This window comes from Alternaria ethzedia, assembly GCF_023757985.1.
Source record: "Alternaria ethzedia strain BMP 0044 chromosome Unknown scaffold_8, whole genome shotgun sequence".
In the NCBI taxonomy this organism is placed as follows: Eukaryota; Fungi; Ascomycota; class Dothideomycetes; order Pleosporales; family Pleosporaceae; genus Alternaria; species Alternaria ethzedia.
In genome coordinates, this window is record NW_026056201.1 from 706,636 (window position 1) to 729,723 (window position 23,088).

Below are 23,088 nucleotides of genomic sequence, written 5' to 3' on the forward strand. Positions count from 1 at the left end.
ATTTCCGACAACACGGCTCGGTATTTCGCTTCTCGACATCTACGATGCTAGTTGTACTCAGGTCTCGTAGACCAGATTCAGCTGTCAGACTTAAAGCGATAAAGTTTCGAAAATCCCCGGTCATTACAAGAGACAGGACGCCGTATAACGTGCCGCTTCGTACTGGCAAGACCTGAATGACGTCACCTGGGTCACACCCTAGGCAAGCTCCATCAGGTGCAGTGCTGAGTACACAACGCGACTAGGCCGTGGCTATCGCATGTCAGTTGTGTTCTACTCAACTGAACTTCTCAGAATGGAAAGTGTTCCCAACGTGGGTATGTTTACCGTACTACAGCTGAATTCTCGCCCGGCAAACAGCGGATAGACACGCTTCGTCCTTTCGTTTCCGCGCTCTAGCCCTCACGTATTCCGTATCATCAAATAATCTTTGGGTAGGCCTTTTGGTTACACGCTGTAGACGCCATGTCGTTCTTTCCACGCCCTACAAGGCAGCGAACATGCCTAAGTATAGAACGCCCGACATGTCGATGCTACAAGACAGACCATGCCCGAAACCCGCAAACGAATTACATCCTAAGACCATTCAAATTCGACAGAACCGACACAACCAACACGTGAACATTGGATAAGACCATCAACCTCTAGTCTACCCACGATGTACCTCCGTGCCGTCCACGCCGAGGCAGATGTCGCGAAGCTGCACCAGTTTATCCGCGCAAACCCACTGGGCATCTTCACCACAGCCATCGAATCCAAATCATTCCCCTTCCTCCAATCAAGCCACATCCCCTGGGTCCTGGACGCCGAAGAACCCAAAGCTGACTCGACCCATCTCGGCGTCCTCCGCGGCCACATCGCCCGCGCCAATCCCCAAGCCAAAGTCCTAATCGAACACCTTAAATCGCAAACCACCTCCGACACGGACCAGCCTATCCAGACCCTCTCACGCGACATCATGATCCTCTTCAACGGCCCAGCCCACCACTACGTCACGCCAAAATTCTACACCGAGACGAAACCAGCAAGCGGCAAAGTAGTGCCCACCTGGAACTACTCCGCCATCCAAGTCTACGGCCGAGCCACCATCTTCCACGATACAAAAGCCGTTGCCACAGGCTCTTTCCTCGACAAACAAATCCGGGACCTGTCGATGCAGTCCGAGAAAGGGATTATGGGCTACGAGAAGCCATGGGAGGTTGACGATGCGCCATCGAGCTATATTGAGATATTGAAGAAGGCGATTATTGGGGTGCAGATTGAGATAACGGATATAGGGGGGAAGTGGAAGATGAGTCAGGAGATGGGGGTTGGGGATCAGAAGGGTGTGGTCGAGGGGTTCAAGAAGATGGGATCGGATGAGGGAGATGAGATTGCGAGGACGGTGGAGGAGAGGGGGAAGGTGGGAGGTGGGTCTTAGCTGTATCAATAGCTTCGCAATACCTGTTTCTTTTGTAAAAGTTGTCTGTCAATGTAAGAGGTGATAAACCCAGGGTATCATATCCAAACGCCAAACCAAACTCCGAAAAGCGAATTGAGCAAACTCTGAGGGTTTTACCAACTCGCGAACACCGCATCCACCTTCCGCCTTCCTTCATTATCCAGCCCCTCCATATCAACATCCTCTTCATCCTCCGCCGTAGAAGGAACCTGCACGTCCCCAAACTTCTCTTCCACACGCGCCGCAACCCGTATCGCCAGCGTGCGCGTCTTTGCCAACTCCGACGCAAGCGGCGCATCTTTCCACACCAGATTCGGCTGTATATTCTCCTTCGGGTTGCGGTACGGCTCTAACAGCGAAAGCAGCGTACGGTATGTATCAAGCCGATTCTGAAGTGTCTGTCGGTATGCAGAGAGTTCTTGGAGGCGGGAGACGGAGGAGAGGTATTCGTCCTGTGTGACTCCGGCGTCGCGGTCGGGCCATGTGGTTGGGAGTTTTGCGATGTTCTCGTCGAGGGTTAGGTCGTCGGTTTGGTAGAGGGTGTGCGCGTCGTTTTCGGGTAAGGAGGAGGAAGTGTGCGAGTCTTCGTTGTCGTCGTCGGCGTGTTGCGCGCCGGAGTCCCAGTATAAGATGTCGATTTGCTCGACGACGTGCTCGATCATTTGGCGGCTGTAGACTTTTCGGGAGTGTTGTTTTAGGTCGCGGTTGACTGCATGGTGTTAGTGCTGGTTCGCAGAATATTATGGGTGAGACCTGTATACCTTTATCAAGCACGCCTTTCATGACACTGAGTTCAATGCCACCATCTTGCGCAAGAGTACGCAACCGTTCTGATGGCGGTATCGAACGCGATAGAATGTGTTTCCTGGTCTGGAGAAATCTATGCTTCTGTTCAACGACAGTGCCTTGTTTCGACCTCGCATTTGGCACGCGTCGATCCATTGTGAGAGTGTTGGGTGGGTTTGCGATGACCATCACGGTGGACATGTGCATTGGATCGCGGGGACTAGCGCGACGCGTGAAAATCGGACGTTACCCCATTTAGATAGCGCGCTCGTCAAACTTCACTTAGCCCTGGAGGTACCTCGATCCATCCCATCTCCATCACAGCCGCAATGTTGCTCCTCGTACTCATATTCGCCCTGCTGATCGTCGCACCTGCCTTGATCTACTATTTTACAACTTGGATTTTCTACTCAGATTTTAAGGACAAGGAGGCGTCAGGGAAATTACCACCATCGATTCCCTACTCTGTTCCAATAGCTTCCCATTATCTCGGTTTCGTTCTCAACGGACAGCAGAAGTACTTCGCGAAGCTGATGTAAATTTTATTGTGTGGTAGTAATTGGAAGAGTACTGACACATCTTAGTGCTGAATATGAACATTTCGCGCCGTTCCTCGTCTTGGATTTCGCCGTTCTTCGAGACCCGGAACACACGAAGAAGGTCATGCAAGCATGTAGGGGAGTCGTCACAAGGAGGAATATACACGAAGTTATTCTAGGCTATCGCAGAGACATTAGGAAGAAGTATAAGGATGCCGCGGTCAACGCGCAAGATTTTTTGATAACTCAGCGTGGCGTGACAACGCGTAAGTATCTGGAAGGCAGCTCGCTGGCCACCATGACCAACCTGTATACCGATATCTTATCGCGTAACATGAACGATAAGATGTTTCAAGTCAGCAGCTGGACCCAGATAGAAGATGTCTGGTCGTTCCTCCAGCAAGTCCTTACAAGGTGCTCTTTGGAATTGCTCTTTGGCTCCGCCATGCTCAAACAGTATCCTGGCCTCATAAAAGACTACTGGAAGTTCGAAGACGCTATTCAAGACTACTTATCAGTACAACATTTGTTTAGACCTGCACCTTACAAAGAGCCGCTCGAACGGCTATGGCAGGGCGTGGAAAAGTGGCTGAAAGTCAATCACAGTGGCACCGAGTTCGCGAAGACTGGACCCGATGACACAGATCTGGACGAGTATAAGGGTTCGAAGTTCATCCAAGAACTTGATGACATGATTGCGAGCAAACAGCTACCTTTCGAGGCAAGAATCGCGGAGATGTTAGACGTAATGCACTAGTAGGTATGCCCCGTGAAACTATATTGCCGTGGCTCGTACAGTTGTGCTGACATGATTATAGCTCGAATGTGGAATTGATCCCTTGCGCTATTTGGACTACGATCGAATTGCTACGCAAACCATACCTAGCCGAGCAGATCACTGCGATGGTCTCCACAAGCAAGTCAGCAAAAGCGGCCGCGTATGATGTGAATGGGATTCTAGCTAGGCCCCTCTTCCAGTCTCTACAGGCAGAGGTCAGCCGTCTCCGTGTGGCAAGGTATACGATATATACCATAACTGCTGATATTGCCCTTGACAGCGAGTGGACACTTCCCAGAAATTGCAATGGAATTTCGTTTTCGCGAGATCTCGCACTGAACACGAAAGTGTGGGCAAAGGCGCGGCCACGCACCGTCGAAAAACCATTGGAGGAATTCTGGGCTGAGCGCTTCTTGATCCCTGAGAAAGACACTTCAAAGGCACATGGTCAGCGAAAGAGCCGCAGTAGCATGAATGAGGCGAGATTCGACACGCAAGATCTCGAGCTGCTGGTCCCTGCAATCGGTGACGAGATGGCGTTCGACCCTGCTAGCCATTATTTTCAAGCCATGCAGGCAGCGACTACGGCTGTTTTATTCAACGAGTTCGAGATACAGCTATGCGATCCGGATTTGATCGATGCAGCGATGCCTGAGTTGCGGGAGTCGGCTTTTGGACTGGTGCGACCGAAGGAGAAAATAGCCGTGCGCATACGCAAACGCAAAGCTGGCAAGGAGCAGTGAGGGAGGGCCCTTCCACTTTCGGATGTGGCGCAGTCTTGCTGTGTGATTGTCGTGTAACCCCAAAAAAATTTATTTACTGTCCTTTCGGCCACGGACGTTAAGCACTTTGTGTGTCCTCCTTGCCTCCTCAAACACTTACGCGAGCACAACGACTGTCGACTGGCCTCAAGTATGGAGCTTGATCTACTCAGCATAGTCAAAGGCTTGTTCGCAGTTGCCTTGACGTACTGGTCCAGCAAGATTATCTACCATGTCTTCTTTCACCCCTTGGCTCACTTTCCCGGTCCGTGGTGGGCGACGGCGTCATATCTGGCGGAGTTCTACTACGACGTCCTGCAAGGTGGGCAGTATCTTAAAAAGGTCATTCAAATGCATGAGGAATATGGTAGGTACCAGACACGAGACGCAATCCACACAAAAAGCATTGGCTAATGGCACGCAGGCCCCCTCGTACGAGTCAATCCGGACCATCTCTCATTGAACGATCCCTTCTTCTACACCGAGATTTACTCAGGCGCTGGAAGGAAAATGAACAGTAAGTTTTGACTGTACGAAGTGCATGTGAGACCTGTACTGACCTCGTACCTCTACCTTTGCAGAGCACCCCGAGCTCTCACAAACCGTAGCTACGTCTGTAGTCTCCACCAAAGACCACGACCTGCACCGACAACGTCGGGGCTACATTGCCAATATGTTCTCCAAGAAGTCTATCTCGGATCTCGAGAATGTCGTCCAGTCCAAAGTCGATAAGTTGGTCACGCTGATGAAACAGGCCTATCGTACAGAAGAGATACTCATCGGACATCTCATGTTTGGCAGCCTCGCGGTTGACATCATCTCGCACTACGCGTACGGAGAGAGCTTTGGCGACCTCGATAAGCCTGGATTACCGTGTGAGCTTCAGCGAGACGTCAAAGGCGTAGCGCTGACTTTGAACCTGCGCAAATTCTTCCCGGCCATGGATGCGGTTCTGATGCTTATACCGGCCTGGTTGATCACCCGTATCAACCCGTCTATCGTCAGCTGGTTGGACTTCGATAACCGAATCACGAGATACTCCATCGAGGCGCTGAAGAAGAGCCAAAAAGGAGTGGAGCCAGCCAAGCCTAGGACGATATTCGATGCGCTCCTCAGCTCTAAAGTTCCCGAAGAAGAGAAGACGCTGCAACGATTAAAGGATGAGGGCACGCTTATCTTATTCGCTGGTGTGGATACCACAGCTCGATTTCTGACTTGTGCGATGTGTTACTTGCTCACGTATCCGAGTATATTGGCGAAGCTGCGAGCGGAGCTGAAGTCCCACTCTACATCGACCTTGACTGAGCTCGAGGCTCTGCCGTATCTGGTAAGTCGTCGATTGCCACACTCGGTCGTAACGACTAACACGGACTAGACAGCCGTCATCAACGAGTCTCTCCGCTTCCAGTGTTGCTTCACAGGCCGCTTTCCGCGCGTGGTCGTTGAGCCTATTCCCTACAAGGACCTGCTCATCCCATCTGGTGTAAGTATGACACTCGTTCTGCTGATTCACTCAACTAACACTGCCAAGACCATCATCGGCGCATCCCCGTATCTACTCAACAACCACCCCGACGTATTCCCAGATCCTCACATCTTCCGGCCCGAGCGGTGGATCGAAGCCAAAGCCCGCGGAGAATACCTCGACAAGTATCTCGTTACCTTCTCGAAGGGCAGCCGAGCTTGTCTTGGCATCAAGTAAGTCATCATATCCTTGAGTACGTTAGACTTATACTAACGGAATTTAGCCTAGCATACGCAGAGATGTACCTCACTATTGCTGCCATGGTTCAAAACTTTGACCTGGAGCTTGTAGATTCCTCTATCGAGAACATCACTCCTGATCGAGACTTTGGTCTGGCTTTTGACAAGGACTACAACTTCGGCGTCAATCTGAGGGTCACCAAGATACTGCAGGAGTGAAGGGTGGGTGTTATGCTGGACGATCTGTATCTTGATGTATCGGGAGTACGTGCAGACTTTCATCATGTAAAGCGATTTCCAAAAGCCTGTTTCATGACGAAAGTTGTTGGCTCTACAGCAGAACGGGACCATTAGCTAGCAATCTTTCCATTTCCCTCATCTCTCCTCGATAGTCGTGCAGAGCAGTCAGTGTCAGGTATAGATTCGAAATGTTACAGTCTCTCATCCCCAACACCAGCCGATCTAGTCCAAGCCACAACACCCAAAAGCTACTCATCCATGCACCACAGATACTGCCCGCGAACTTAACACTCGATCTCTCAAACACTTCGAACAGCTTTATCGCAACGACACTACATTGACATCAGCTCATTTCCCTTTGTTACCTCTCTAGTGCAGCATGCTGTATCCTTAGCTGACATCGGAACACTTTGAGACTTACTCTAGCAGTTGTATCCGGTATGGTATCTGCATGTGTGCGCCTCATGCCTAGGGGCGTTCGCGACCGGGTCTTTGTAGTAAATAGGTGGGAAAGACGGGGGATTGTGGATCGGCTGGTCAAGAGGAGGAGTTGCCGCGAGAGGGTGCGCAACGACGAATGCCGTAAACGCAAAGAAGAGAATTGTTGAGGATGCGAGACGAGGCATTCTCACGATGGCGATTCTTGGAGACTGGAGCTAGATGGGGGATATGGAGGGAAGTGAGCTTGTAGATCAGGGACCGTAGATAAAAGGTAAAGGTGACAGGAAAGCTATATCCAAGCGAGCGGAAGAAACCAACAAACAGCCCATCAACACATATCCATCACATCGCTATCACTATCACAATCACCCAGCCCAGATAGCCACCCGCCCCATCTAATCCCATCCAACCGTAACAACGAGCTTAACAAACAAGTCCCTCACGCGTCCCCTAAAAGCTACTCCGGACGCACACGTACCACTCTTTGTACCACAGCCAACCCATCACACCCCCATACAACTGTACCCGCAAGCGCCCTTGCACAGCAGATTCTTTTTAACAGCCTTGCACACCTGTTCATCGTAACAAGCACCTGTCTTCTTTCTTATCTCATTGGGGATGCAGTGGTTTACCTATGGGGGCAAATTGTCAGAATGGGTTTTGTCATGTGATGGGCATTTGTGGCGGGGAGTTGGTTTAAGAAGGGAAGGGGACAGGAAATGATGGAATAATGGGATAAGAGACGTACCTTGGTGTAGAGATCGATGACGAGAGCACATGTTCCGCAGATGTTGGTTGGGTTGTCGGTCATGATCTGGCGTTCTGCTAGTTCCAGGGGGAGGATGGGGGTGGCGGTTGCGACGGTGGTGAGGGCTACGAGGAAGAGGGTTGGGAATTTCATGGTGGTGTTGGTAAGTGGTTGAGTGCTTTCTCTGCGGTGGAGTGGAGTTGAGTTGAGTCGAGTAGAGAAGAGTGAGAGTGGTTTGGTGGAGCTGATGGGTCGCTGTGCTGGACTATTTCAACAGGCACGATGACCTGAGTATTTATCTATCTACAGTGAATGATGGAGTCGCGATCATATTTCCTGTCTTGGTTAGTAGAGGTTTCTTTCATGTTCGTATCGTCTGGTAGGTCGTTGGGTAGGCCGCATGGACTTTCCTTTATTCGTCCCTTGCGAACTGTTTTGGAATGTACGAAGCGACAAAACACACAGCGGATAGTACGGCGAGGATCGCCGGATCAGTATCAGTATCCGATGCTGAATGGTAGTGATGCATTTTGTAGATGACCGATACTTCACACCAACAAGCCACCATGGTAGGATCCGCAGACTTGGCAATATCTCTTCGTATTATGTTGATTCCTAGAGTTCGAGCAACATGCTCTGCCTTCGTTCTAGTCTCGTCCCCCAATACAGTTTCTTTGTATGCACCTACGCGTGTCAACAAGTCTACTCATCTGCCCGGCGAGATGTTCGATCAAGATCACAGGTTATTGATCTTCGACCGAACAGAACACCATAACCTGTGATCTTGATCGAACACAACACCAAGCAGACGAGCAGACTTATCGACAAACGTAAGCACACACGCTCGAAGACTACATCGTACCCCGGCACGCCTAGGCACACTTAACCACCCCGTCCACCCCTCTCATCCTGCATACCAATAGCTGGGTCGGGCGCCTCGGGAAACTCCTTCTTCGCCTTCTCCTTCCCACCAGCAGAGTCTTTTCCTTCAGTCGCATGACCACCGCTGCCCTCTTTTTGTGCGCTGCTTCATGGTATTAGCCGTATGTTGCGATAAGCCACGTTCGTTGCCTTCCGTCCCCTTATGTATGTTGCTGGAAACCACTCACTCTATGCCTGCCTTTGCATTGCTCTCCTGGACGTTGTGTGTGTCGCCTTGCTTGACCTTTTCTTGTACCGCATGCGGGCTATCGCTGTCGTATTTGTCCGTCTTGGTCTTCGAGTTGGTGCTTAGGTTGTTGGGGTATTGCTCGACGCGTCTTGAGGTCGAGAGGGAGAAAAGTCGTGCGGATGGGGCGGTGAGGCGTAGGGCCCTTGTGGACCGGATCATGCTGTTGCGGAACATGGTGGGTTGGCTCGTCGAGCTTCGAGCTGTCTATTACGTAGGTGGTGAGGGTTGACGATGAGGTTGTGTATGTGTCAATTGGGTAGATTTGATGGTTGAAGTCAGGGTGGATGGATGTAAGGAAGCAAAAGTCTAGAAGAGACCGAGGTATGCAAAAGCAAATGACGCATGACGCGGTTGCACATTTCAGCTAGCAATGATGATGTATGACGCTCTCTCCAATTGTACCTGGCATGGCTGGCGGCATGCGGGTCATAGCTCCACCTGACGCGCCTTACCGCATGGGGGTGGCATCTACCCCTCCCCCACATTTCGCCATTTGAGCCTCATCGCGAAGACGGGCCCAGGCTAGCGACCTTGAACGCGCATCCTGCCGACATCGACATCGAATACTGTCAGAGAACCCGACTAGATATACAACACTCGACTAGATATTTGTTCAGCGCCACAGACGTTGCAGAGCAGACAAAGACCACGAGTGGTACGACAAGACCATCACAACTATGGCAGACCAAAAAGACTGGAAAGCAGAGGACTTCCCCTGCACCCTGTATGTACTCACGCGGTTATAGATCCCATTCAAATTCCTAACACGACCTCAGCACCCTAAACATCCCCTTCCCAACCCCCCACCTCGCCTCAACCGCCTCCCGCGCCCTCTCCGTCGACGCCGAACTCTCACCTCTCGTCCGCCGCGCCTTCACGCTTACCACACCACCCTCATCCCCATCCTCATCCATAGAACAAAGCGTCCTCCAAGTAAACTACGCAGCAACCACAAACCGGATGTTGCGCGTCGCCGTGAACGGGTTCATCGAGAGCATAGGCGTTGTGATTGGGGTGATGAAGGATTTAGACACGGATGTTGTGTATGAGGCTACGAAGGAGGGGTTGGAGGGCGTGCAGGGGTTGGATAGGGAGAAAGTGGGCTGAGGAGAGGAATGGGAAGTAATAATATCAAAGTGCAGATTTGCAAGGCTGGGAGGTGCGATGTGGAAGACGGGGAGGAGAGGGAAGACGAGATAAGCCTTGGAGAGGCGACGACGAGGACGATGATGATGATAGACAAGCCCACCACCTGCACCAAGGGGAGACCAGAAGATGGACCAGGAGTTGGGCAAGTCGCGGATGGACAAGGGCCGAAGCTCTGTGAATCATGAGATGGCCTCCGGGATAGGTAGAGGATGAGGAAGTCATCTCGTGCTATGCTGCAATACCATGCATATATACATATTCAATCATATCGCCATACCACTCATCTATCCTTCTCGTTTCGCACGCCAGGAACCGCTCTACCACCGCATCTTCATCCCTGCTCCTTCGCCTCCGGCTCTTCGTCACCCTTCTCATCCTCCGCCTTCCTCTTCTGCGCCGGATTTCCCTCCAGAACCGCCATCTTTGCCTCCGGGACCATGGATGGCGCCACTGGCGCATGCTCCGGCGGCTTCTCAGCTGGCATAGGCGGATACACGCCATCGTCTCTAATCTGCCAGCCATCGATCTTGAGAAGCTTCCACCTCTCTTTGATCTTGCATCGGACTAGTTCGCCCGTGGTGCGCGCATCCTCGTAGCTGTCGTGGCCGGCAGCGCCTCCTTGCTGGATTTGCTCGCCGAGATGGTCAGACGCTAGTTTTCGCAGGCCGAATCGGAAGGGGAGACCACTTGGGTTTGGATATAGGAGTACGGTGTCGATGATGGTGGGGTGGACGAGGCGAATGGTATTGAGGTCGTTTTCGAGAGCGTGGCCTAGAACTGGGGTGGTGGGAGAGACGTGGGTGAGAAAGAGGTCTCTCGCTGCGTGGGGTGACTCGACAATACGTAGGTCTTTTCGCACGGGTTTTGGGTTGTCTGGATCATATGGTTTCGCGTTCAGGAACTGGTCTGCGGTGATGCCAGAGAAACGGGTGTTGAAGTCCAAGACGTGTCCAAGTGGGCGGACCAGTACGTCGACAAGAGGTTTGTGTTGTGGCCATGTAATGACCGTGAGACGAAGCATCTCAAGGCCATTGGTCGTATAGCCCATCTCACAGTCGAAGCAGACAGCGGTGTCCTTTGGTACTTTGTCGTTCTCCGGCGTTTCGACAAAGGGCATGATGAGTGACAGTCGATTTGGGTCTTTGATGTTGTACACATGGGAAGGATGTGTAGTGCAGCCTGGCGACCCTACCTCCCCGTTGCAGCAACTGAACTTTGTAGGCTCAGGGGCGACACCTCTTGTTTTCCTGGGAAAAATGCGCCTCCCCCAGTGATGCTTGCACTGCCCTCCTGTTGTAAGCACTCCATCCTCTTCTCGCCGCTCTGAGAAGACCTGGAATCGAGTGTTGCAGCGGTCACACTGTTCCCAGCCACCAGCCGCTTCGAGCGCCAACTTCGTCTCGTTGAGATCGGCCTCAGCAGGTACCTTGGTTACATAGCCGTGCTGGTCTAATCCATCCTGCGGGCACACAAGCCTAGGGAGGAACGTCATCTCTTCTTTCGCTGTAAGACCCGTGTCTATTCTCTTAGGTGGTGCTTTCTTTGGTGGCTCTCCACTCTCCTTGGCTACCGCATCGCGCCGTTCCTTTACCCATTCCTCTGCCGGCATGCCTTTCAACTTGACCAATCGCTGCTTGAGTATGTTCTCGTATACCGAGGGGTTTGATGTAGCTATCCTTTCTTCTTCGTCAACTGCTAGCTTGTTGAGCTGGTTTGCGGATAGATGCAGCGCTTTGATCTCAGGCTTGACTGCTTTGAGGAGCTTGTCGTTCTGCGGCTTCATGTAGGAATGTAACGCCTTGAGTAAAGCAACCCGTTTGGTGAAGGTGGCTGGTTCTTTGTTGAGTTTGCGTGGCATCAAAGTAACAGGAGCATCGGGTTTGACGGCAGCCTTGGGCGCAGTTGCAGCTGGAGGTGGTGATACTAGCCGCGTGGCAGACTTAGGGAGAGTAGAGGTAGTGGCATTTGCGACAGATGCCTTAGAAGGGGCAGGGTTAGCAGCCGCAGACCCATTGCTTGTTGTCTGTGTCTTGGTCTTGGGTATGTCCGTGCTGACCGAGACATCGGGCGTGTTCTGGGCCGATGTAGGCTTGGTGATAATGGGTGCTGTCTTGTCGTGGTCAAGCTTCAGTCTCTTCGCGATTGGCTCCGAATCATATGTTGCTGCAGCTGGCGATGGAGATCGCCGTGTTGTAGTGGGTTTTGTAGAATCGTGACCGAAGATGCAGTGAGGCAGCTCACACTTTGCACCCGAAGGACATGCTACGTTGGCAAAACTTCTGTAAGCTGGTACTGAAGGCCACATGATTGCTGCGTTGCAACGATTCTTTCCTGTGAGTAAATCCAATACAAAGCTGTACGCGCCTGTGACCTACCAGCACGCTATCTTAGGAAAATACTGAACACTCTAGAGCCTACGTTGACGTTAGCTGACCTACTTTGCAAGTTCTTGTTTTAATGTAGTCTGCAGACCTGTTCAATTCTTTTCTTGCATGAGGTGCCAGGCTAGAGCTGACGAAGAGCTATACAGCCAATGGATGCGAAGATGGGAACTGGCCTTGGGTCTGACACCAGCCACACGCTTGATTGCACGACTTGGCAACGATCTGAGGGAGTGATGGTCAAGCTCTCAACATCTCATTGCGCAGGAAAAGATTGATGTAGATGCAAAGGCGGCTGGTACGACAGCCTGCGCGTTAAAAGTCTTCTTGTAGCTTCACGAAGGGCAGTATTGTAGAGATGCGCTGCACCCAAAGTTACCAGCAGCTCTAGTGTGAGCTCCAGTTGTCCCGAAAGAGCTAAAGCGGGCTAGACGGTGAAGGTGAGAGATGAGGTGAGATGCGCATCTCAGCCCTGTAGATGTTTAGCGCTAGACGCAGGGTCCACGGACGCGGGCGGGCGAACTTGCGACGGCGATCCGCCTTAATTCCGTCATGACGCGGTGATGCAACCTGTGCGCATCTCCAGGCCGCCTCCCTTTCACCCTCCAGCCAGCGTCAATACCCATGAATGTATGCGCAACTGGCCCTGAATAAACCTGCGCATCTACACATCATATTCTGACAAGCTCGCCACTTTCCGCGACATCACAAGTGTCCTCGTCGCATAGGAATTGCTTTTCGGACTGCGCGCGTCTCGGGTCATACTGCGCCTTTCGGACGACTTGTGGACGCCCGAGCGATATACAAATACTGCGCCTTTCACCGTGATACCCAGGTCAGCTAAGATACCTTCGACATGTCTACCTCCATGAGCACTTCTAAGAAAGCCGACCACCTCTGTGTCCTCGTTCATGGGTACGTCCCTGTCTCCGTCGCACGCCTTATCGCCTCTTATCATGACAAGAGGGAACACTGTCGCTGACCACACCCAGCCTCTGGGGCAAGCCTGAGCACCTCAAATACGTCAGCACTACTCTAGGCGAACGATATCCAGAAGACAAACTGCACATCCTCGTGGCCAAGCGCAACGCTGGCAGCTTCACGTACGATGGCATCGATACCGGTGGCGAGCGCGTGGCAGAAGAGGTGGAGAGAAAGTTGGATGAGCTCGCTGAGGCTGGACACGACATAACGAAGATCAGTGTCGTTGGCTACTCGCTAGGAGGCTTGATAGCACGCTATGCTATCGGCCTGCTGTTCCACAGAGGCATCTTCGAGAAGATACAACCAGTCGTATGTCTACACTGCCCTCCACGACCCTCAATCCAGTAAACTAACATCACCAGAATTTCACAACGTTTGCGACACCACACCTCGGCGTACGAACACCCCTCAAAGGCTACCACAGCCACATCTGGAACGTCTTAGGTGCCCGAACACTCTCCATGAGCGGGAGACAACTCTTTGGCGTGGACAAGTTTAGGGATACAGACAGATCACTTCTAGCCGTACTTGCGGACTCCGAAAGCATCTTCATCCGAGGCCTTGCTCAATTCAAGCATCGGAGTCTATACGCGAACGTCGTGAACGATCGAACAGTCACATACTACACCGCCGGTATTTCGCAAACCGACCCTTTTGTCGACCCGGACGACATCAAGATAAACTATATCCCAGACTACGAAGATGTCATTGTCGATGGCCAGCACCCAGTCTCGCACAAGGAGCCAGAAGAGCCCCCGGCGTTATCACAGCGGCTGGTACAGGGTACATGGACAATACTTGGAAGGACGGGCATTGTCGCAGCCTTGACGGTCCTCGTACCAATCGGCGTGTCGGCTTTCCTCATCAACTCGGCATTCCAATCGATCCGCAGCCAGCAACGGATAAGACTACACGAGGAGGGTAGGTCTGGCATCGACTACGCGCGCTATCGCATACCGCTCATGATCAATGCCGTACGGCGCGAGGCCGAGGGCATGTACGAAAACGCAAACCACGTTCAGAGCCAAGAATACTTGAGCGAGAGCTACGAACACGTAGGGTCTGCTTCTCCACGCAAGGACGAGTCCAGATCCGACGTCGACTCGATACAAGAGCAAAAGGAGGCCGCGATTCCCACCTTCCCCACGCTAGCTCTCACGCAAGAGCAATTCGGGATGATTGAAGCGCTGGACAACGTTGGCTTCACGAAGCACCCGGTCTACATTCATAACCATCGACACTCGCATGCGGCTATCGTTGTACGCATGAACAAGCCTTCTTTCAATGAGGGTAAGGTGGTTATTAAGCACTGGCTTGACAACTTTGAGTTATGATCAACCCGCGGGGGTTTACATTCTGTGTTTGCATTTACAGCGTGGCGCATGGAGTATCTTTGAGAAGGCATTCTCAGGATATAGCGGTTTGCTATCAGGCGAGTTATATCTTGATCACTTGTATTTATGTAGGTGTTTTTATTACGAATGTTTAATATGTTACTACACCACAACTGCTGCGCCACTCACTCATCCTCGTCCGACTCCCCCTCATCCTCATCCAACTCCCCCTCCTCCGCCGCAAACCGAAACGTCAACCCCCTCACAAACCTCGCTCGAAAATCCATCCGACACATAATCTCCACCCTCACAACCTCATACTTCGCCGTCTCATACGCCCTCAGCGCATCTTCTTGTTCCTGCGACACAACCTCGTACGCGCAGCCTTCCACACACGTACCCGGGTTATCGACCAAAGCTTTGTACTTGCCACCCCACGTTCTGATTTTTCCCGAATGTATCATAGCTGGATAAAGTGTGTGTTGTTGGCCTGGTGGCGAACCGAAGAGATGGGCTAGGTGGGAGCTGTTGGCTAGGGTGCCGTAGAAAAAGTACCACACGGGATATTGGTTTTGTGCTGGGAGGTAGTCGGAGGGCGTGATGGTTTGAGGGCGACGGTGGGGGAGTGTGGTGTCGTAGCCGAGAGTTGGGTATGCGGAGAATGGAGAGAGGGTTTTGCGTGCGATGTTGATGGGGATGAAGGTTGGTGAGATGGTGGGGTATGCCTCCGCAAGCCATTTCTGGATCGTTGGGATGTCGATGTCGCGGATTTGACAAAATAGTGCGTCGCCGTCTTCGCCTTGGCCTTCGTGGATTTTGGGTTGGGTGGGCAGGATGGCGGCAGAGGCGAGGATTGTGGTGGTGATGGGGGCTGTGATCTTGAAGAGGTAGTCCATTTTGCTCGATTTGCGCTTGGGGGTTCCATTCGCTGGAGTATGACACTTGGTGGCTCGGATGAGATCTTCTAGCTCGGAGGACAGCTTGGGTGCCGCAGTATGATCGAATGGTGCGGCATCGCCGGTCAGTTCGTCCAGGGCGTTCATGCCTTCTAGATCTAGATCGTCGGGGTATTCCATCATGTTTGTTGGACTAAGCAGTGTATGAGAGATGAAGTTCTTCTGCTGCAGGTCGCGCCTTCACAGTCTTTATGTATGCTTTTCCTCTTTCTGAGTCATAGCCACACGTTATACCGCACCTTGGTTGCTGTTCGATGTATCCAGTGGTACTACAGTGAGCCAATAGACCACGACGAGTTACTCGCAGCACCCACACTTTATACCAACACATTGTTTGAGGCTTACATTGTTCTGCATCACCTTAGGCTGTCAGCGTGGAATCTATCGAGTCCTTCCTAGGTGTCGCAAAGCTTGTGGAAACTTTCGTTCTCGCGGGCTTTTAGACGCCAGCCCGATGTTCGTCGCTTACAAGATTGTCTCTATCTGAGTTCTACATGGGTAGCGAGGGCGAGTCCAGCGGCCCCGGGGGCAGCCACGAGGCTGTGCCCGCTTCACGCTAGGCTACAGCACTTTCGATACAGTCCTTCTACGACGCACCAAAGCACACATCACTAAAAGCGCATCCGAAACATTGCCAATATACTCGAGTCTACCACCTCAAAGGACTGGAGATAAAACCAGGGAAGAAGAAGGGATCATGAGAATGCTTGAATTGGCAGGGCAAAATCATCTCGTACGAGCGTCATCACGCATCCAGTGCACCAGTACTAAGCCTACGCCGGCATAAAAGCCTCGTACTGGACTTCCTTTCCTCTTCAATGACTAGGAAAGACCCCATGGCGAGTAAACAGCGATCCAGATCACCACTTGAAGTCCCCACCCTCGATCGTGGGAAAGTGTCCCGAGGTCTCCTCCCTCGTGGCCTTGTCAATCTACGCAACGTTAGCATCAACTCTGCACAGCAGCCTCGCGAAAAACTTACCGTCGATACCAAGAAGTTGGCACTGTCCTCAACAGTAATGAATGCCTTCTCCATACCAAACGTCTTCGCTCCCTCATTACCCATGTCAGTCTGTACGAATCCAGGATCCAGCACAAAGGCGGTAAGCTCCGGGTGATCAAAGTGCGCCTTGCAAACCATCCAGTGCAACATGACTTTGGACATTCCATACGCAGCCATGGGGAACGGACGGCTCTCCATACCGGTGATACTGGCGATTGGCGTTCCGAGTGCAGCGAACTTGGGGTTGGACGATTTCAGTAGCATGGGCAGCACAGCTTGGAAGAGAAGAAGGGGGCCGTAAGCGTTTACTTCGACGTGCGACTTGAGCACGTCGAGAGAGACTGACGCAACGGGGGCGTAGTCTGAGGAGATGCCAGCGTTGGCGATGACGGTGTCGATGCTGGTGATGCCTTGGCTCTTGAGTTGTTCAATGGCTTTCTTCGGGCCTTCGGCGTCGCGGCTGTCGTAGGCGATGACGATGAGCTTGCTGTCTTTACCGGTAGGGAGGGACTTGAGTGGCTCCGCGGAGCTGGTGGTGCGTGCTACGGCAATGACGGTGTTGTTTGGGCGCGCCAGGTAGGTCTCGACCATTGCCTTTCCGAGGCCTGGAGAATGGTTAGTTGAACATCGAATAAGATGCTAGGTCAGCCAGAAGTACCTCTAGCAGCGCCAGTGATGAGGTAAGTTGTTCCTGCCATAGTGGAGAAATTGTCGCTGGGAGTTGACGAGTTCGAAGTCTTTTTGCTGGTAGATTGATCTGTGTTGGAGCTGTCGGACTTGAAGCAGGAGAACAATGCAGAGAAGGGTGACATGTATGGGTTGTTTGATCAGCACAGTTGTCTACTTAACCGTAGACCTACGATCATGTTTGGCTGAATTGATAAGCCAAACTCGAAGGAGCGCGCACGTGTGACACAGTTTGCATCTTTGTCAGCTCGGTCAATCGCAAGCGCGAGCAATTGCGGCTGAAATGTCAGCAGATACAAAGACAAAGACAAAGACATATTGCGTTGCAAATGTGGACTTGATGCACGGACGACGCCGCAATTCCATGGGATGCTGACCTTGCATGATTAGTGTAACATAATCGACGGCCCGCTCTCCACGTTTCGGGTGAGCAACTTTCGACGAGTTCCGCTGGCCTGGAACGCTAGAAACGCCACACTGGTTGCCTTTGCTGATTGCCTTATATCGACCTCGCTGGGCGTTCAGCCGCGCATACCTTCGTCTGCAACCCCCAATGCTCACAGGCACTTATTGCCAATGAGTGTGTTTACAAATCGACACGCATATGGAAATACGCGCCTGCGGTCTTAACAAAGTCGCCTGCTATTGCACGGAAGACAATCAAATTCAGAATTGGATGATTCTCCTATGGTGTACGGAGAGTAGTTTCCGAGTTCGCAACTCTACTTAGGTACATCACACAAGATAGCGATGTGTTGAATAGTCGTCAGTATTGCTTTGAAGCTCTCACCGTGTATGTGTACATTGTAATCTTGTGGATAGAATAAGATATAGCATCATGCGAAGTGTGTTGTATACCTAGGTAGGCAGTTGATTGACGGCGTGGCTATCACGTGATCAGTCTAGACCGAAACAAGGTTAGCTCTCGGCGCTAGACAGAGTAGTGCCAAACTCCGAGCCGGGCTGAGATCACCCACAGCACTCGGCCCTGTCTTCAGCGGGTGCCTGAGACCCTGCACGTGTGCGCAGTCATTAACGTGAGTCTTAGCCATTCTTGCTCGCTATATAGCTCAAGCCACCTGCCCGTGCCGTAACAATGCAACCCTCCATGGATGCCGTGGAACGGCGAAAGATACAGAACCGACACGCACAGCGACGCTTTCGCAGTAAGTGATTTAGACTGCTAGAAGGCCCGAACCAAGGCCGGGCCCTAGTCCGAGTCAAAGGCGCGCCTTCTATTATTATTGAGGCTTCTGCGACTACTCGGCCCTTTGATACTGACCGTTCGGGCACTGCAGGCAAGAAGGCGACTAAAAATGGAGGAGAGCCATTCACGACAGCGGCGGCACCGTCCGCTGCAGCTACAGCGAGCGGGCCAATTATACAGCCGCGCCCGCAGTCAAACCACGATGTGCTGGCATGGGGCAGCGAGGGAAGGCTATCTCACCCTCACGCAGCTGGACTACAGACGTCGGAGCAAGACCCGATGCCCCCATCGACGACCCCCAATGACGGCAACACACTACGAGGGGACGTCACAATTACAGGGCTGCTCCGCCAACTTCAAGATTCGCCTATTTCGCCATCGTTGCGACCACGGTAAGATACTCTCAATGCTATGGCGTGGCGATCTGGCTGAGTGACATGCAGCTCGCACATGAACATGACCGACTTCAACTTCCCACCGTCTATGACACAGTCACGTCACGCTGTGCTATGGCCCCACGACCCTCCAGCCGAGGCCATGGTCTTCAGTACTGACGACGCTGGGGGCTTCTACTTCAATCAAGACACAAACAGAACCGCGTGGCCTGACATCGGAGCGAGCCGCGCCCAAACTGGGTCTGAAAGCAGCGGTGATGCGGTAAATTTCGAGACGTGTCATAAAGCTGGCGAATCACTAACATGAGCGCAAGTCACAAATCAACACTCGTATAATCACCCCCAACCTCTTTGTCGATGGCCGCATTGGAGAAGACAACGACCTCGACGACGACGAGCCCTTTCAGACCAACCTCCACATCGCGGCCGAGGCCGGTCATGACAGCCTCGTAGGTCTTCTGCTGGGCTCGGGGTACACCGTCGATGAACCCGACAGTGACGGCAACACAGCTCTGCATAGGGCCAGTCTTGGTAAACATGTGAAGGTGATGTCGAGGCTACTCAAAGCCGGTGCAAATCCCAACGCGATGAATGTTCACGGCTGGACTCCCGTGCATATGGCCTTTTCTCTCGGCTCGATGGAGGTAGTAGAGGTCCTGGTCCGACATGGTGGTGATCTGAACAAGCGTGCGAAAGGTAAGTTGAGCTGTGACAGATTCAAGGAAGCTCTCGTAGCGAAGGATCGAGGGCTTTCGCCCGAAAAATAGCTAGGATTTGTTATCGCTGTTGTGAGCATTGGCAAAGGCTAAAGTACGGTGAAGCAACACAGAGTCTGTTAAAAGGACTCATGGCTTTTCGGGCTAATAATAAACAGTAACCGCTGTCTGCAACTTTCCTCATAAGGCGTCGGGTGCAAATGATTTATCTCGATATGCCAACTACAATACTAATTCGTAAGACCAGTTCCACGTCGCACAGTCGTCCGATATGCCCATCCTCATATTGTCCAGACACGATCCTCCCTCTACCATCAAACATTTCGTCTCACCAAGGGTAGCGGCGGTCAATGGTCTCGTTGAAGAATTGCTCAGAATGCTCCTTCTTGGTGGCATTATCGACCTAGAGCCCCGTTAACGACAGACAACGCTGTAGAGAAGTTATCAAACTCACAATGTGCGCAGTGTTCTTGCTGCTGTCCTCGAGGGTGAGCGGTGCCTTCTCCAGACCGAAAGCGCGTGCGCCCATGTTGCCCATGTCTGTTTGAACGAGGCTATTCACACGACATGTCAACTTCGGCATCACACGACAAGCTTGGGGATATCTTACCCAGGATGGATGCACAGCGTGATCAGCCAGTCGTTTTCCATACCCATCTTGCGGACCATGACGTTGGCGAGCGCCTTGGAGCCGGTGTAGCTGATATTGGGATAAGGAAACTCAGGCATGTTGTTGATACTGCCGCCAGCAGCGCTGATGAAGGCGAAGCGGGCCGAGTCTGACTTCTTGAGCAAGGGCAGGGTCGCCTTGTACAGTATCATGACAGAGATGGCATTGACCTGGAGGGCGTTTTCGAACTCCTCGAGTGGCACATCGGCGACGGTGTTGAGCGGCGCAATACCAGCAGCTGAGATGACGACGTCGATCTTGTCGATGCCCTTCACGGCCTCGTATGGGTCTGTCTTGGACGCCGAGTCAATCTTGACGATGAAGACTTTGGTGTTCTCGCCTTTGGAAACACTGAGCAGGGCTTGAGCACCGGCAGGGTCGCGCACGGCAGCAATGAGGGTGTTGTTTGACTGTGCGACATAATGGTCGAACATGCCGCGGCCGATGCCTGCATATCCAGTCAAATCAGTTTAGCAATACCAAGTAGGTCAAAGGCACGTACCGCGGTTAGCTCCCGTGATGAGATACGTCTTTCCGGACATGTTTTCGGAGGTGCAGCGGGTATGGTGAGAATGGTATGTAGGTTGCAGTTAGATGCAGTCGGTTATAGCGCGAGCCGGCCAATATCATGGTTCAGCTCCATGGCTCTTACTCCGTGAGTTGAGTAGCCACGTGACACTGCACGGTCACCTGCAGCCTTGTCTAGCAGGAAGGCACCGAGCTGCCATTTCTAAGCAGCGTGCACGAGCGTGGCACAGCTTGATGTTTACATTTATGATTATTTTGATGGCTCCTAATTGGCTGTAGCACACCCACCCGCGGCCCGTCACACTAATGCAAGGTCAGCATCCTGTAAGATTGCGGTCCGTGTATTACATTCTTGTGTTCGCGCTCGTCTCGTGATGATCCGATTGCAATGACTTTGCGTGGTCATCTTCATCTACTCAGCAACCACCAAACGCAGTGAATTTGCCAGGCATGCTTCAAGTCAGCACTCTGCAGCTTCAGGTGCACGTTCGTACAGCTCGAAAGCTTTGATACAATATGTCTGCGCAAACGGGCTGCGGTTGAGATCCTCAGAATCCTGTCATGAATCAACTCTTCCACAACCTTGTGTCCTCGACCTACGGGCGGATTGGACTTGTGTCTAGCGTGTTCCTCACGTTATACGTACTTTGCGTTTCCATCTATCGTCTCTGCTTCCATTCTCTGCGGAGCGTTCCAGGTCCTAGGCTTGCCGCGTTGACGCAATGGGTCGAAACGTACTATGAGTGCTTCAAGGCACCCGGTGGGCAATTCATGTGGGAATACCAGAAATGGCACGAGAAATACGGTATGTCTACATGGTTCAGGAAGCAAATACTGTTTGCTCACCACTTCGTTGCAGGGCCTATCGTGCGTGTTAGTCCAAACGAAGTACACATCCAAGATCCCACTTTCTACGATACCCTGTATGCGCAGTCTCGCCACTCGGACAAGCTCAAGCATCTTGAGCACCGCTTCAACAATGAGATGCCCTCGTTCGCTACTGCTGAGCACAGTCTTCATCGTTTGCGTCGTAGCGCGCTCAACCCCTTCTTCTCTAAACGTAAGATAACTCAGTACTCGCCTCACGTCCAGAGTCATATGGATCGTCTCTGCAATCGCATCGATTCCGAATTCGTCGCCAACGGGAAGACGATGAACCTGAATAATATGTGGGGCGCCTTCACTTCGGACATTGTCGTCGGATACTGTCTCGAGAAGCCGTATGACTTCATCCTGAACCCTGACTTTCGCGCCCAATTCTCCGACGCCATGTATGCCACCTTATGTCGAATCATACACGTAGCATGACTAACACGTTTTAGGGTTGATCTTCTCGACCCTGTCCACTTCATCACGCAATTCCCATGGATGATCAGATCCCTAAAGCTGCTCCCAGACTGGCTCGTCGTGCTCCTGTCGCCGCCAATGCGCTCTGTCATGACCTTCAACAAAGAGATGGAGACGCAAATTCAGCACGCTAAAGCCGTACACGCCTCTGGAGCAAAGACGATGGCCATCCCATCTCTTTTCACAGCTCTCCTCGAGTCCGACCTCCCACCTAGCGAACTCTCCACCAAACGCCTGCAGCACGAAGCCATCTCCGTCATCGGCGCGGGAATCGAAACAACAATGTACACGCTGTCGACATGCTCGTATCACCTACTCGCCAGTCCTGTGACGCTGGCCAAGTTGTGCACTGAACTCGACGCAGCGATTCCAGATCCGAATCACATCCCGAATCTCGACGCGTTGATGCAGTTGCCGTACTTGACTGGCGTGGTCAACGAAGCTCTGAGATTCGGCTACGGCACTCCTCAGCGCATCCCTCGCCTCTCGCCAACACCCATGGTCTACCACACCCCCGAAGGAGACTACCAGCTCCCTGTAGGCACTATCGTGAGCATGGACCATTACACCGCCTCTCATGATCCAAGCATTTTCCCCAATCCTTTCGCGTTCATACCGGAGCGCTGGGCAAACGATGCAAAGGCGCCAGATGGAAAGGCGCTAACAAAGTACCTGATTGCATTTGGACGTGGAACGAGAAGCTGCGTGGGCATGCAGCTTGCGTACGCGGATTTGTACATTGGCATTGCGAGTTTCTTTCGGCGGTTTGAGTGCGCGCTGTTTGAGACTGGGCGCGATGCCGTTGACCTGTACCTTGATAGCTTTGTTCCGCGCGCGAAGCCGGGGACGCAGGGAGTGAGAGTTGTCGTTCAGAGGAAGCGATAGTGTTCTTTTGTTGTTGCGCTGCGGTAATTGGATCCGACACAGGCTCGGGGGCCGATGATGCCCGAGGCTGTGTACGTGGACGCTACCTAGGCTGCAGCCTTCTTCGACGCGCTGAATGCCACACAGCCCGTAACTCATCTTTCTGTGACGATAATCTGGGTTCTCATGAACGCGACAGTGCTATAGATACTGCTACCATGCCTGCTCCAACCCCACCTCCTCTTCCGCCTGCCCCAA

General features: G+C 52.4%; 12 protein-coding genes across 12 annotated transcripts; 6 read left to right on the top strand and 6 right to left on the bottom strand.

Annotated features, from left to right (window-relative positions):
• Positions 1-658: 658 nt before the first annotated feature.
• J4E87_004435 (uncharacterized protein) lies at positions 659-1,420 on the top strand (the record flags this gene model as incomplete). The annotated part of the gene is made up of 1 exon (XM_049376056.1): positions 659-1,420. One exon carries the CDS (start codon positions 659-661, stop codon positions 1,418-1,420), a length of 762 nt encoding a protein of 253 aa, XP_049234265.1.
• Positions 1,421-1,554: 134 nt separating this feature from the next.
• Positions 1,555-2,383, bottom strand: J4E87_004436 (uncharacterized protein; the record flags this gene model as incomplete). The annotated part of the gene is made up of 2 exons (XM_049376057.1): positions 1,555-2,150; positions 2,203-2,383. 2 exons carry the CDS (start codon positions 2,381-2,383, stop codon positions 1,555-1,557), a joined length of 777 nt encoding a protein of 258 aa, XP_049234266.1.
• Positions 2,384-2,556: 173 nt separating this feature from the next.
• J4E87_004437 (uncharacterized protein) lies at positions 2,557-4,287 on the top strand (the record flags this gene model as incomplete). The annotated part of the gene is made up of 4 exons (XM_049376058.1): positions 2,557-2,762; positions 2,812-2,900; positions 2,946-3,522; positions 3,585-4,287. 4 exons carry the CDS (start codon positions 2,557-2,559, stop codon positions 4,285-4,287), a joined length of 1,575 nt encoding a protein of 524 aa, XP_049234267.1.
• Positions 4,288-4,458: 171 nt separating this feature from the next.
• On the top strand, positions 4,459-6,228 carry J4E87_004438 (uncharacterized protein; the record flags this gene model as incomplete). The annotated part of the gene is made up of 6 exons (XM_049376059.1): positions 4,459-4,672; positions 4,730-4,822; positions 4,887-5,632; positions 5,681-5,788; positions 5,837-6,003; positions 6,054-6,228. The coding sequence occupies 6 exons, from the start codon at positions 4,459-4,461 to the stop codon at positions 6,226-6,228; spliced, it is 1,503 nt and encodes a 500-aa protein (XP_049234268.1).
• Positions 6,229-8,320: 2,092 nt separating this feature from the next.
• J4E87_004439 (uncharacterized protein) lies at positions 8,321-8,783 on the bottom strand (the record flags this gene model as incomplete). Its single annotated transcript, XM_049376060.1, has 2 exons — positions 8,321-8,465; positions 8,548-8,783. The coding sequence occupies 2 exons, from the start codon at positions 8,781-8,783 to the stop codon at positions 8,321-8,323; spliced, it is 381 nt and encodes a 126-aa protein (XP_049234269.1).
• A 1,306-nt stretch (positions 8,784-10,089) lies between these two features.
• Positions 10,090-12,063, bottom strand: J4E87_004440 (uncharacterized protein; the record flags this gene model as incomplete). The annotated part of the gene is made up of 1 exon (XM_049376061.1): positions 10,090-12,063. The coding sequence occupies one exon, from the start codon at positions 12,061-12,063 to the stop codon at positions 10,090-10,092; it is 1,974 nt and encodes a 657-aa protein (XP_049234270.1).
• Positions 12,064-12,995: 932 nt separating this feature from the next.
• J4E87_004441 (uncharacterized protein) lies at positions 12,996-14,457 on the top strand (the record flags this gene model as incomplete). The annotated part of the gene is made up of 3 exons (XM_049376062.1): positions 12,996-13,054; positions 13,132-13,432; positions 13,486-14,457. 3 exons carry the CDS (start codon positions 12,996-12,998, stop codon positions 14,455-14,457), a joined length of 1,332 nt encoding a protein of 443 aa, XP_049234271.1.
• A 185-nt stretch (positions 14,458-14,642) lies between these two features.
• J4E87_004442 (uncharacterized protein) lies at positions 14,643-15,536 on the bottom strand (the record flags this gene model as incomplete). Its single annotated transcript, XM_049376063.1, has 1 exon — positions 14,643-15,536. The coding sequence occupies one exon, from the start codon at positions 15,534-15,536 to the stop codon at positions 14,643-14,645; it is 894 nt and encodes a 297-aa protein (XP_049234272.1).
• A 737-nt stretch (positions 15,537-16,273) lies between these two features.
• On the bottom strand, positions 16,274-17,228 carry J4E87_004443 (uncharacterized protein; the record flags this gene model as incomplete). The annotated part of the gene is made up of 3 exons (XM_049376064.1): positions 16,274-16,345; positions 16,396-17,021; positions 17,075-17,228. The coding sequence occupies 3 exons, from the start codon at positions 17,226-17,228 to the stop codon at positions 16,274-16,276; spliced, it is 852 nt and encodes a 283-aa protein (XP_049234273.1).
• A 1,493-nt stretch (positions 17,229-18,721) lies between these two features.
• On the top strand, positions 18,722-19,440 carry J4E87_004444 (uncharacterized protein; the record flags this gene model as incomplete). The annotated part of the gene is given in 4 exon segments (XM_049376065.1): positions 18,722-18,726; positions 18,754-18,967; positions 19,020-19,401; positions 19,421-19,440. 4 exon segments carry the CDS (start codon positions 18,722-18,724, stop codon positions 19,438-19,440), a joined length of 621 nt encoding a protein of 206 aa, XP_049234274.1.
• A 309-nt stretch (positions 19,441-19,749) lies between these two features.
• J4E87_004445 (uncharacterized protein) lies at positions 19,750-20,633 on the bottom strand (the record flags this gene model as incomplete). Its single annotated transcript, XM_049376066.1, has 4 exons — positions 19,750-19,824; positions 19,876-19,975; positions 20,032-20,539; positions 20,594-20,633. The coding sequence occupies 4 exons, from the start codon at positions 20,631-20,633 to the stop codon at positions 19,750-19,752; spliced, it is 723 nt and encodes a 240-aa protein (XP_049234275.1).
• Positions 20,634-20,925: 292 nt separating this feature from the next.
• Positions 20,926-22,851, top strand: J4E87_004446 (uncharacterized protein; the record flags this gene model as incomplete). Its single annotated transcript, XM_049376067.1, has 4 exons — positions 20,926-20,932; positions 21,317-21,424; positions 21,479-21,890; positions 21,942-22,851. 4 exons carry the CDS (start codon positions 20,926-20,928, stop codon positions 22,849-22,851), a joined length of 1,437 nt encoding a protein of 478 aa, XP_049234276.1.
• Between the last annotated feature and the right edge of the window lie 237 nt (positions 22,852-23,088).